At 41.9% G+C, this 12,360-nt stretch overlaps 1 protein-coding gene across 7 annotated transcripts in view; it reads left to right on the top strand.

The window, feature by feature from the left end:
* The window catches only part of KL (klotho), a 49,001-nt gene extending 39,660 nt beyond the window's left edge, over window positions 1–9,341 (top strand). For 2 of the 7 annotated variants that reach the window (XM_086881607.1, XM_023947356.2), the window contains exons 4-5: window positions 877–1,993; window positions 5,684–9,341. In XM_086881607.1, the coding sequence (XP_086737733.1) occupies window positions 877–1,993; window positions 5,684–6,021 (1,455 nt within the window). In that variant the 3' untranslated portion in view covers window positions 6,022–9,341. The other 5 variants (XM_086881605.1, XM_086881604.1, XM_086881609.1 and 2 more) reach the window with 5 other exon arrangements.
* The last annotated feature ends 3,019 nt before the right edge of the window (window positions 9,342–12,360 follow it).

Genomic DNA, 12,360 nt, shown 5'->3' with positions numbered 1-12,360 from the left:
TTTTTCATTTTCTAGTCCTTACTGTGCTGGTGATTTTCATTAAAAAGTGAAAGTATAGTTCTGAGCAACCCTGAGAAGCTCATCTTTTACTGTGTTACTGTGTGTCGTATCGGCAGTTCTGACATCTGAAACCCTAAAGCCTTCTGGGAAATGCATTTTCTGTTGGAGTAACATATAGTGGGTTTACTCAGAGGCCCAAAAAAATTGATTCAGACATCAACAGCCTGCTGAAATAACTTTGAAATGACTTCAGTATGAACTAAATAAAAAAGGATGTCTTCAGCAAGAAGAAAAAATTTTGCTTGTCAACTGAATTTTTGCTAAAAATCAAGTGCAGAGCATTACTCATCTTTCATCATAGTTAGGAATAGAACAGAACACAGAAATGATGTTGTATTCATTATTTCTTTTCCTGCATTCAGGGAGTGGTCTTGAAACTGACTGTAATTTAAAACAGACAGTATCTCTGTAGACCATCCTTAATCTTGAAATAAGAACATTTTAAAAACTACTGTAGTCTTCACTGAACATCTCCTTCTCTGGAGATCTGTTGCAGGCTTAGTGCCTTATCCCTGAGCAATCCCTTATTTCTTTTGGAAACTGGAACAGCTTAGAGAAGACATAAACACGATGACCATTAGCGTAAGCTTGTTTGAAAAGTAGAGTGAAAATGATACATAGATCTGGTACTTTTCTGATATCACTTGTTAACAGAAAAGTCATTCATTCATATGGGCCCGAGATACCAGTACAGAGATGCAGAATGCAAAGTTTTGACTTAGGATATTCTTTTACTCGGCTGTGCCTGATGGTTATGATGTTCCCACCTACCTAGAACAAACAGCTTGAATCTGGTGTGCTTCCTGTTCTCCCTAGGTAGACACGACACCCGCCCAGTTCCTTGACTCCAGTGTTTATGTGTGGGATGTTCACCAGACAAAGAAGCTCATTAAAGTGGATGGAGTTTATGCCACGAAGCGCAAGCGTCACTGTGTTGACTTCGCTGCTATCAGGCTCCAGATCTCTCTTCTGCAAGAGATGCATGTCACACACTTCCATTTTTCACTGAAATGGTCTTTAATCCTTCCTTTAGGTAACCTTTCTCTAATCAACCACACACTTGTACATTACTATCAGTGTTTTGCTAGTGAACTTCTCAGAGTTAACATAACTCCTGTTGTTGCTTTATGGCAACCTATGGTTGAAAATCAAGAGCTTCCAGTTTCTCTTGCCAAATATGGAGCTTGGGAAAACACAGGAACTGTTCAGGCTTTTGTTGAGTATGCCAGATTCTGCTTTACAAGTCTTGGGGACCATGTCAAATTCTGGATCACCATGAATGAACCGTCTGTGAAAAACCTAACATACACAGCAGGGCACAACCTATTGAAAGCCCATGCAAAAGTCTGGCATGTTTATGACAAAGAATTCAGGAGATCTCAGAAGGGCAAAATATCTATAGCTTTGCAAGCTGACTGGGTAGAACCAGCTTGTCCCTTTTCCAGGAATGACCAAGAAGTTGCTGACAGGATTTTAGAGTTCGACATTGGTTGGCTTGCAGAGCCCATCTTTGGGAATGGAGACTACCCAGAGGTGATGAGAGCGTGGCTTCACCGAATAAATGGTGCTGACCTGTATAATTTCCACTTGCCTTACTTCTCAGAAGATGAAAAGAAATTAATACGGGGCTCATTTGATTTTTTTGCCTTGAGTCACTACACTACAACCCTTGTGGGCTCAGAGAAAGAAGATGCAGTAAAATATGACCACTACCTTGAAGTTCAAATGATCAATGACATCACATGGCTTCACTCTCCCAGCAGAGCTGCAGTAGTGCCCTGGGGACTGCGTAAATTGCTCAAGTGGGTGAAATCAAAGTATGGTGATGTCCCAATTTACATTATGGCTAATGGGATTGATGATGACCAGAATATGGTGCACGATAAGCTGAGAGTGTATTACATCCAGAATTACATCAATGAAGCTTTAAAAGGTAAGGAAGCACAGATGGTTTATGTCACAAATCCCACTATTAGTATACACTGTGTGATAGAGTATGTTTAACTTTAAAAGACATGTCCTCTGTAGAATACTCCATAAATGAGATGTTACTATAGTGTAACAGGTAATTTCCCCCTTGATTTATGATTCATTGGTGTTACTAAATGTCAGGAAGACTGACCTTGCTTATATTCTGCCCAAGACAGCAGATGAAGTTATTTTTGGATTCAGTAAATTTAAATAGAAGTTATGTGAGTAGCTCCACATGTATTTAGTCAGATTTTCATCTTATAGTACTTCTACTGTTGTTTTGCTTTGTTGCTTCTCTCCACTGATGTGCCTCAGGGCTGAGTATGAGTTCTGTTCCTCAGTTGTCTCTGTATCTTATCCAACAGTGATCTTACCCAACAGCGATCTTCATAATAATTCAGCTGTCTACCTCATTATGCCATTTCCTGGACTGTTTCCTGCTATTCAGAACACATACCAGTCTTTTTCTTTGTCTCAAAGATTCATAAATTATAAGGCAAAAAGGAGGCACTTTGAGTCATCCTGTCATACAGCACATGCTGTTTTTTCAGAAAAGTACGAGACACAAATGAGATAATTTTTACTGATGAAGAATCTTTGGCACCTCACAGTGTGTGTGTGTGTATATATATATATATATATACACACATATATATCACACTATTAATTGCTCTAACTTCAGCTTTAAGCAATTTTGTTGTGTATTTCCACATGTATTTTACCTGTGTAGGTGTTAGCAGACACAAGACAAGCCATCTCTCATTTATCTTTTTGATAGATAACACAGACAAAGTTCTTTGTGTCCCTTGCAGTAAAACATCATTTCAAAGCTCTGAGTTACTCAGTTTTTTCCCTGTGTGCTGGTGTTCCTGATGAGAGGGATAAACCCAGACCTATGCATGCTGTTCCTGTCGCCACACTTAGGCAGGTATAACATAACCTCTTACCCTCTTTGTTTCTACATGCAAGCAGGCTGTTGGCCTTGGCCACAACAGCAGGTTGGTTACACAGATTCTGTGGTGATTTACTCACATTTTAAACTCAGTTACAGATTCCTGCCCCCCACTCCAAGCATGACTGTCCCTTCAAAAGTAGGTCTGCTTGTTCTTTGACATCTTCACATTTGGTCATGTTCAAATGCCTGCTGCTTGTTTATGCAAACCTTGCTACACTAGCTAGGGTATGTTTCTAATCTTTGTGATACTTGCAAACCATGAGAAATAGTTTTACATTTATTTCAAGTTGCTGATGTATTTAAGATCATGAATAACTTAGTGCTAAAAGCCGAGCTGCATGACCATGGTAGAAATACATACACTGTGACACTTACTTGCCTGAAATTACATTTCTAGACTTCTAGTTCTGTTACTTCTTAATTCTACTTGAGACCAGTTGAAATCTTTATTATGGGCTTCCCTTGACCTCATAACATTCTATTTTCTTGATCCAAATGCCATATAGTACCAAGTCATTTGCTTTGTAAAGCTCTAAGTATATAACATCAAACATCATTACTTTTATTGATCTGCTGATCTCGGAAAAAAAGATGTCAAGATATTTTGACAAGATTTATTTTTCATAAAGCTAAGCTGATTGGCATTCATCCTGTATTATCTCCTAAATTTCATATTTATCAAGCTTTATATAATCTGTTCCACTCTTTTGATAGGTAGTGAAGGATGGCTGGCAATTCCTGTCCACTTTATTAACCACTGGCTTTAACTTCCTCCTCACTAATTTCCACCTTTTTCACAAATTACTGAACATCAATATTAAGTGCTCAAGAGTTCATTCTCCAGCATTTTGTAGCACTGGATGCATGTTTTATAAATCTATAGTTAAAAATATATATTTTGGCTATATTTGGACTTGTGGTTTCAAACTGGGTTTTTTCTGTATTGCTTGTTTCCTTGGCACATCTGTTTGCAAAGTGTCTGTGGATATGGGCTTTTCTCCCAGTTCTCATTAGCAAGAACACCTACACATGCCTCTGTTTTGTATGGAACTTTGCCCTTTGGACTGTTCTGGTACCACTGTTCCCCAGTCACTTCTTTCTCCCTCTTCTGTCCAGCCTGTAAATAGCTCCTGTGTTTTTCAGCTTAACCTATTTTCTTGTCTTTTCACCACCTTTGTGATGGATAAATATGTCTCTGCTAACTAGCCATAATACTTTTCATAAAGCTTTATCTCCACCTTTAGACACCATACACTCCTCTGTAGTGTTTGATCCATCAGCTTTTCCATTTTTCCTTCTCCCCCTCTGGTATTGTACTTTTGTCCATTTTGTCATTACATAACCTTGGCATCATGACTGATTCAGGTTTCTCCAAGACTTGCATTTCGTTTTTTGCAAGACCTTGTGCAGTAACTAAGATGAATTAAAAATCTTGTGTCCTTACCTCAGTGTCACAGTGTATAGGGGGATTGGTATATGTATGCTCTGGCCTTAAAGTCCCTATTCTGCCTTCTTCCTCCAGCTTGTTTCAGGCACTGCATGTGGAAATTTTTGTGCATGTAATATTGCTCACCTGCATTGTTCCAGGGGAGCCAGCAGGTTTGTGCAGATAAATGATTCTAGGATACAGTACGGGACCCTTTGGACTGAGGCCATATTTTGAAGTGCTTTATACTCTGTTTAAGTACATCTTTGCCAGTTGAAAACAAAGAACAGCAGTTACCATTTATGTAACACCATTAAATCCACCTGCAGTTCTGCAAACACAACTAGTTAATTATCCTGGGCAGCAGCACATAAATATTCTTTCATTTTGCATGTGAAAAGTGGGTTAGAGGTGCTAAAGTCCTGCATGTGGCTTCAGAAAGAATTGTTTCCAGAAGCATATGAAAATTCAGTTCTGCGTTCATCTGCTTTAATTTGTTAATTTTTTTTTTTTTGAGAGATAAAGTATTACAGTTTGTGTTTACTACCTTGGATTGATTTTTTTTTGTCAAGCAGGATGGATGGCTCAAGGTTAGCACTGCAACTGCTGGGCCTCTTCCAGTAGCTGAGTTAGCAGTACGGATTGTGGACATGTTCTCAGTAAAGACAAATACAGGTCATCTTGGATCAGAAATGTGGGTTAATAACAAGAGAGGGCTTTGCATAAACTTTCCCCTTGCACCGGTGATATCCCGGTACACAACCTCAGCATGGCTGTGCAATTTTTCTGGTGTCACTGTGCCTTTGCTAGTGAGAAGTGCAGCCTGATGTCCTCTGTTCCTTGACTGTCCCCATCAGGACGTGCCCAGCAATGGAGAAGGAGCAATCAGAGAAGCGGGCTGCAGAAAACTAGAGGAAGGAAACCCAAAGCCTGTATTCCTCCATATAAAGAGAGCCGTCTTTTCATGATAGGCTCCATGCTGATCATTAAACACAGTCAGGCACTCACAGCTGTGTTTACCAAGCACAAGGAAATAAATTGCAGGATCCTCACAGATCACACTGTCTGGCAGTAGCTGACAGATTCTCACTTTTTATGAGAAACACTTCACAGATGTACATGTACGTGTACCGTACCTAATTTTGGAGAGGAGAAGTGCAGATGTGGGTTTAACATTTCCCTGCCCCTCCTTTACACAGGGGCATATGGTACTGCTCTTGAATGCAAAGTGACATTGATTCATTTCTTCAACCCTTTGTTTTCTTTTGCAGCTTACACCTTGGATGATGTTAACCTTCAAGGATATTTTGTCTATTCTTTTAACGACAAGACTGCTCCTAAGTATGGTCTCTACAGCTATGTTGCGAATCAGTACGAACCAAAGCCTTCTCTGAAACATTACAGGGAAATAATTGGCAATAATGGTTTTCCTGGTCCTGAAACTCCGGAGTTGCTGTGTCCAGAAGAGGTTGCCTCATGTTCTGAATGCCGCTTCTTCCGAACGAGAAAATCATTATTAGCCTTTATCTCTTTCGTATTTGTTGCTTTTATTGTTACTATATTCTTCATTACTTACTACTCCAAGAGGGTAGAAAGAAGGTATAAATAGAGTTTCTCCTTTAAATACATCACCCATCTTTTTCTTAGATCCCCTTGGGAAATCTGAAATAAGAATGCTTCAGCATTAGGAAGGGATTTACATTGCCTGATACTGCAGGATAATGACATTGAAAAGCTATTGCTTGCATATGGCTTCCAGAAATCATTTACTCTGTTATAGTATCTTTGGTTTATAACCAGTCCCTGATTCCTGTGGTTGGAGTTGTCTCACAACTTTGCCTGGGACCTTTTGTTGAGCAGATGCTTTCCCCTTCTTGGATTTGCCTCACTGAACTGGTGAAAAGTTTTGAAAACATGGTGTGATGGAAGAGCCTAAATGTCAAATTCTCCAAGACTGGGATGAAACAAGAGTTTAGTTTTCCAAATTAGGGTTTAACACTGATGTTTCTTAACCAGAAATAGACCCTAACTGGAGCAGAGAATATGACTGAGAAGAAAGATGGAGGAGAGTTGCAAAAAGCAGTGCCGAGGAAAGATTAACTCCTTTCCTAAAGCAGATGCAGGAGGAAGAATAGGGGGAAGTGAGTCTGTACTGCTGGGAGCTCTTGGTAAATCAGTTACCTAGTATTGAGACTATGTCTGACTTCAGGCTGCCATTGGGGAACTTCAGTTAAAGGAACTGTGTCTTTCTGTGTCTTTCTCAGGGGGGTAAATAGTAGGGGTATATCCAGGGATTGCAGGGGTCATGCCATCAGCTGGGAAGAGATGGGAAAGATGAAAGGTCTTCCCTTTGATTTGCTCAGAAAAAAAAAGGCAAGGAGCAGGAACTGGGATGTCTTCATTGTCTAAGTTGGCAGAAAGCTGTGTTTCTGAGCCTGTGCTCTCTTGCCCTGTACCCAGGGTCATGGCACAGCTGGGACACTCTGTTTCTAGACTTATCACAGCCAGTTGAATTCAGCTGCCACTGCTGCTGCTCGGCTACTTACCTGCTGGAAACTTGTGGTAACTTATCAGGGATGGTCTCTGCATGCTCTTTGTGTTGAGTGCAGAGACTGTAAAAGCCAGCATTTTGGTGTAATAGTGCAGCATTTTTTGCTGCCAGGGTCCGAGACTGGAGCTGTTTGGGCCAAACCTCTCGCAGGTTGGCTGGAGGTTCTCCTTTGAGCAACTGGACCTGGCAGCATTTCATCCCAAAGTATTTCTGGATGTCTGAGGGCTTCTTGTTCTTCTCTCAACAAGATAAAATAGCAAAATGTTAGTGCCATTGTTTATTAGTAGAAATAGAGAGAGAATGGGAGAAAAAACCCTGTGTCATTTTGCCTGCCTTGTGAATTGCTGCTTTCAGAGGGTCCTCAATGTAAAGCAGTACAGTCATTTTTCTCTGCTCTCTAACCCTAGGCCTGCATTGCCTTCAGCTGTAATTGTATTTTTATTGTTACATGAACAATGTCACTCACTGGAAAGAACATTTTAGAAGAAATGTGCTCTGTGTTAATCAAGAATTATTTATCTACTAAAGCTGATTATGCTGTATTAAATGTGATGTTTATCTACTAGATTACTAGAAGATGACTAAATAGCCTCCCAGGGTTCCTTTCAACCTGAACACTCTGACTCTATACTGTAAATTGAAACTTGCATATGAGATATGATTTTAATTTTTAACTTAAGATTATATTTTTTCTTAAATAATGTATAGAAGAAAAAGAGAATTAGTATCTTCTCATAATGATTAATATATTTTTCCTCCAATTCCAGTCTTTAAATGGTCTCTCTCTGCAATTATGTATATTTTGGTATCAAAATTAAGGTGCACATCTCAGGGTAAGTGATGAAGTATTAAAAATGTGTATAAAAATTATTTATAGTCTGATAGGACTTGCTGTGGAAGAGAACATTTCAAACTGCTGTATATTTATATGCTGGTGCCTGGTGCACTGAGGATTATGAAGAAATAGCTCTCCCTGAATGTATGAAATGTGGAATGGCTTTTCCCTGGCACGACAATGAATCACCGTGCAATACGTTATGCCAGCTGCCAGCTGCCTTTGCAGTACGTAACAAAAAGTGACGTTCATTTAGCACGAGCTGTACCTGGGTCATGCCCGCTTCGTGTGTTTTGTACGCGTGTGTGTGTGTGTGTGGTGTGTATTTTGCTGTTGGCCAAACGTCGGGGCCTGATGTTTCTGAGGAGCCAGGTGTACCTGGGTTGTACCTGCCTCCCTGGGGTTTGAGGGGACTCGGGGAGTCTGGCCAGGGCAAATCCAGAAGAGCACAGGTGCCATGGGCACAGAGCTGATGGACACTGGCCTGAGCTGATGCTTCACGAGCAGTTCCCACCCCTGCAGCTGCTGCTGGGAGCTGTGGCATGGCCCAGGCGCAGCACAACGTGTGAAACAGCATTCCCAGCACGGAGGAGACACGGCAGGCTCTTCCCATAGAGGCTGGGTGATATGTAACCACCGACAGGCAGATGGCACCAGCTGGATAGCTAATTTGTAGGTATACTGGGATTTGTTGCTGTGTGATCGTATCCACTCATGGAGCTATGACCCATGGAACTAACACAGCCTTTGGCGTAGTTTGCCTTCAGAAGAGGTTTTAAATATCACTGCAGAACACAGCTGGCTTGAGCAGGGCACAGTGGTTGCCAAAGCGTTCTCCCAGGCATCCTGCCTGTGGTGCTGCCTGGGCCAACAAATTGCGCAATGATGGGCCGTTCTGATGGAGATAATGGTATGGTTTTGCCTCTGGAATCTGCCTTATTTTATGTAATCAGGGGACAGTGCAAGTTCCCTGTCAATTGTCTTGAAAAAATCACTCTTCACTAACAAGTCTTTGAATAGGCAAAGGTTGGGTACCTGTCCAAGGTGTGCTTACGCAAACCGATGTGGCAATCACCTGCTTTGGTCCTGCTGTGGGGCACTTGCTGCCTTCAGTGCCCACATGAGAGCAGTGATCTGACTCCATCTGTGCATCCTGAGCAGAAATGCAGGCAGCAGCATGGACTTTGAGCACAGGAGGCTCCCTGCTCGGGCTGCAAAGTCAGCTTGGTGGTAGCTGGTGGTTTGTTTTCTGAAGAACAAGACTCGGCATGCTCAGCTTGCAGTTTTTTTAGGTAGACTGCTTTCTTGATTTTTAACTTGTTTATAGAATGAAATGTTGTTGCCAGTTTTCTCTGTGCTCCAGATTAAACATTGTATCTGTTCAAAATATTTTTGTGACATGTGTGCAAAGCTTCTGGTTTATTTCTTGAAAAGATTGTGCAGAGTGACTGTGGGAGGGATGTCTTTGCTAAATGACAGGATGAATGTTATATTGTTTTTATAACAATCACAGAAGTGAAATAAAGATACTGAATGTAACAAATTGTAACATGATCTTACTGTTTAATCTGTCCAGTTTCTTTGCCTGCAGCATGAAGTACAGAGTATCTCAGGAGAGGCTGTTGTGATAACTCTGCAAGGAGTTTGTGTTGCTGTTTGTTTTTCCAGTGACACAGAAATAACTCTAACTTTTGTTGGAGATTTCTGGGGCCTGTGGCTAAACAGATGTTTTTCCAACAGACCTATGAGTTTGGAGGGTTTTTGTTATTTGAGAGTTTTTTTTTCATTTATTTTTTAAAGGGACTGTTTAGAAAGTCTGTGGAAGTAACCATACCAATTTAAGAGTGCTTTGGTGCAATAGTTCATTTCACAGTAACACTGCAGTAAATCTGAAAACTCTTCTATTCCAGTAGAGTTACTCCCAGGCCTCAGGGATTTTGTCAGCATTGTTCAGCACTAAGCAGTCTGTTTGCGGCATCGTTGTTAAACATCCTAAGGAGAGTAAATGTCAAGATTAAGGGAAATGGGAGCAGAACAGGACAAACCCAATGAACAGAACGGGGACCATACAAGTCTCAGCATGTTTAAACACACAACTTGCCTTTTTCTCCTTGCATTGTATGTGTTGCTTTCATGTCACTTAGAAAACTCAGTATGTTCATTCTGCTTGCAGAGACCACTGAGGTGAAAATTCCCTTATTCAGGGTGAAGAAGTCTGTTCTAGGTGGCAGGCTTTAGCTTAGGCAAGGAAAGTTCAATCCTGTTCCTTCTTTGCTCAAGCAAAGCCAAGAAAAAGAGGAATGGAAAAGAAAAGGGAAAGCTCTTCCTGTCTTTGATGTGCCACTCATGAATTGCCAAACCATCCCTCCTCATCCCCCTCAAGGCTATGGCTGGGGCAGGCTTGTTAAGCCCACCCTTCTTGTTAAGCCCACCCTTCTTGTAAAGCCCACCCTTTATAAGAGATTGAAAAAAAGGATAAATGAGGTGAGAAGAAAGTGTCAGGGCCCAGTGTATCAGAGCCTTTTACTTTGCTTCATGTGTTGAACAGAAACACCACTGTCAGGCAGTTCTGAGAAGAATTAAGATTTTTAAGAAATCCTAAAGTTGAAATAACAGCAGCCTGCAACCAGGATGCTTGTGGGTGCTGACATTTTGCTGGCTATTATTTTGTGATGCTTTCTCTGTTTCTGAGGAGCAGCAAAAGCACCAGTGAGGCAGAGAGAAACCAGGGAAAATACTAATGAAACAAGGCAGAAAAGCACAAGCACGAGTCCAGGCTTCTTATCCTGGGGGCAGAGTGAGCAGCCCACTTCAGTGGGGATGGACCATGGGACTTGGAATATTCTTTGTTAAAAAATATTTTTTTCCCTGTATTTCCCATATTTGTCCCTCAGTGATACACCTCTTTAAATGATACACCTTCTACATGAGGAATTTAACTGTCAAAAGCCATCTTTTTGTCACAAGAATTACTCACAACATGGTGAAGCCTCATTATCTGATCCCAGCTCTCTTGAGGTCATCCAAATGTGGCCCAAATTGTAGGAGACCCATGGGAGTCTGAGATGCAGGAGAGGTGGTCAGTCTCCAGCACTGAGCAAAGCAGTGGGAATTACAGCAGTGATGTTTTCTAAATGCTGCAAATTCACAGCCAGTGGGATTAGTTTGAACTTTAGTTCTTTTCTTTTAGTAGAAATTGTTTCTTCTTAAGAGTAACACAGAGAGCTCTAGGTTTTTGGGGGATTTAGGTTTTGTTGTTTTTTTTTTCATGGGGAAGGGTGAGTTTTAACATTTCCCCTGTAATCTGGGACGTATGATGGACTTCTCCCTGATGTTTTTCATGGCATCATTCCTTGCAGGGGAGGAGAGCACCTTGGTCGTGACTTTTCAGTTCCACCTGCTTGGTTCTCAGGAGATTCCAAACCAGAGGTTCCCCTGGGGCTGTGCCTTAGGAGGTGCATTTCCAAGCTGGAGCAACACCTCCCAAGCGGGACATGTGCTGGGACCTGGAGGAAAAGCATGTCCTGGTGAGATCCTGGCTGAAACAGTAGTTTGGCTCTCAGCACTGAGCTGGTCAGTGCATTGCTGCCTTCTGCATTCAGGGCTCTGTAAAAGGCCCTCAGCAGCTCTCTAAACCAGCGGGACTGCACAAACACAGCACCTGACCCAAGAAATCTGGTTTTCCTCCCGCCAGAGGAAACTGTGAATTGGCTGATGTTCAGTTCAAGAGGTGTAATGGTATAAACTACCTGCGCTGTAAAGTTTTACGAGGTGGCAAAGTTTTGTAGTCTGGCAATAGTGCAGTTGAGCTGGAGGCCATCAGCTGCCCTGCCAGGAAAGGGAGGGGAGCAAGAGGGTGAGGAGGGTTTCCCAGCAGGCTGCAGCCTCTCTGGGTAGCCTGGAGGATGACTTGAGGGGTGCAAGGCTGCTGCTTCTCCAGTCTGGGACATGCGTGGCCCTGGCACTTGGTGCTGCATGAAGGATGGAGCAGAGCGAGCTGCAGCTCTCTCATCACCCCTTCTTCCCCCTTCAGGCACTTATTTATAAACACTTGGGCTATGCAGTGGGGAGCTGAATACCAAGGTATGACCGAAGTATGTCAAGGCATATAGATTTCTTAGAAGGTGAAATACTGTTTACAGGCCTTACAGATTTTTTTGTCGATAGTTTTCACTTGGTAGCAACCCTTCTGCCTCCCCTTCTCCACCAGGATTAGATGGATCTTATTTCCAAAAGCTAAGAAAATAAGTGCTCATAAAGGAAACTGCCAATGTTGCAGCTGCCTCTCCAGTACTTGCTGAGCTTTTAAGTCCACTTCTGATGCAAGTTTGTGAATTTTATAGACATTTGTAACTCATTTATCTGCCACATTGCTGCAGGATCCATGAGCGGATATTGCCTTTCCTTGCACCTCACAGCAGGAGGCGGCGGGGTCCTGCTCTTGGCGCATGTGGTTGCTCCTGCTTGGTATTCACGGGCACATGCCTCTGGCTGATGATATATTATTATTATTGGGCTGGAAGAAAAATAACGCAACCAAGGTCTTATTATTTTCTCCTTTT

The sequence above is a fragment of the Cyanistes caeruleus genome, chromosome 3, assembly GCF_971803275.1.
Source record: "Cyanistes caeruleus chromosome 3, bCyaCae1.hap1.1, whole genome shotgun sequence".
Taxonomy (NCBI): Eukaryota; Metazoa; Chordata; class Aves; order Passeriformes; family Paridae; genus Cyanistes; species Cyanistes caeruleus.
The sequence above is the reverse complement of the archived record's forward strand: the minus strand, read 5'-3'. Positions and strand labels throughout refer to the sequence as shown.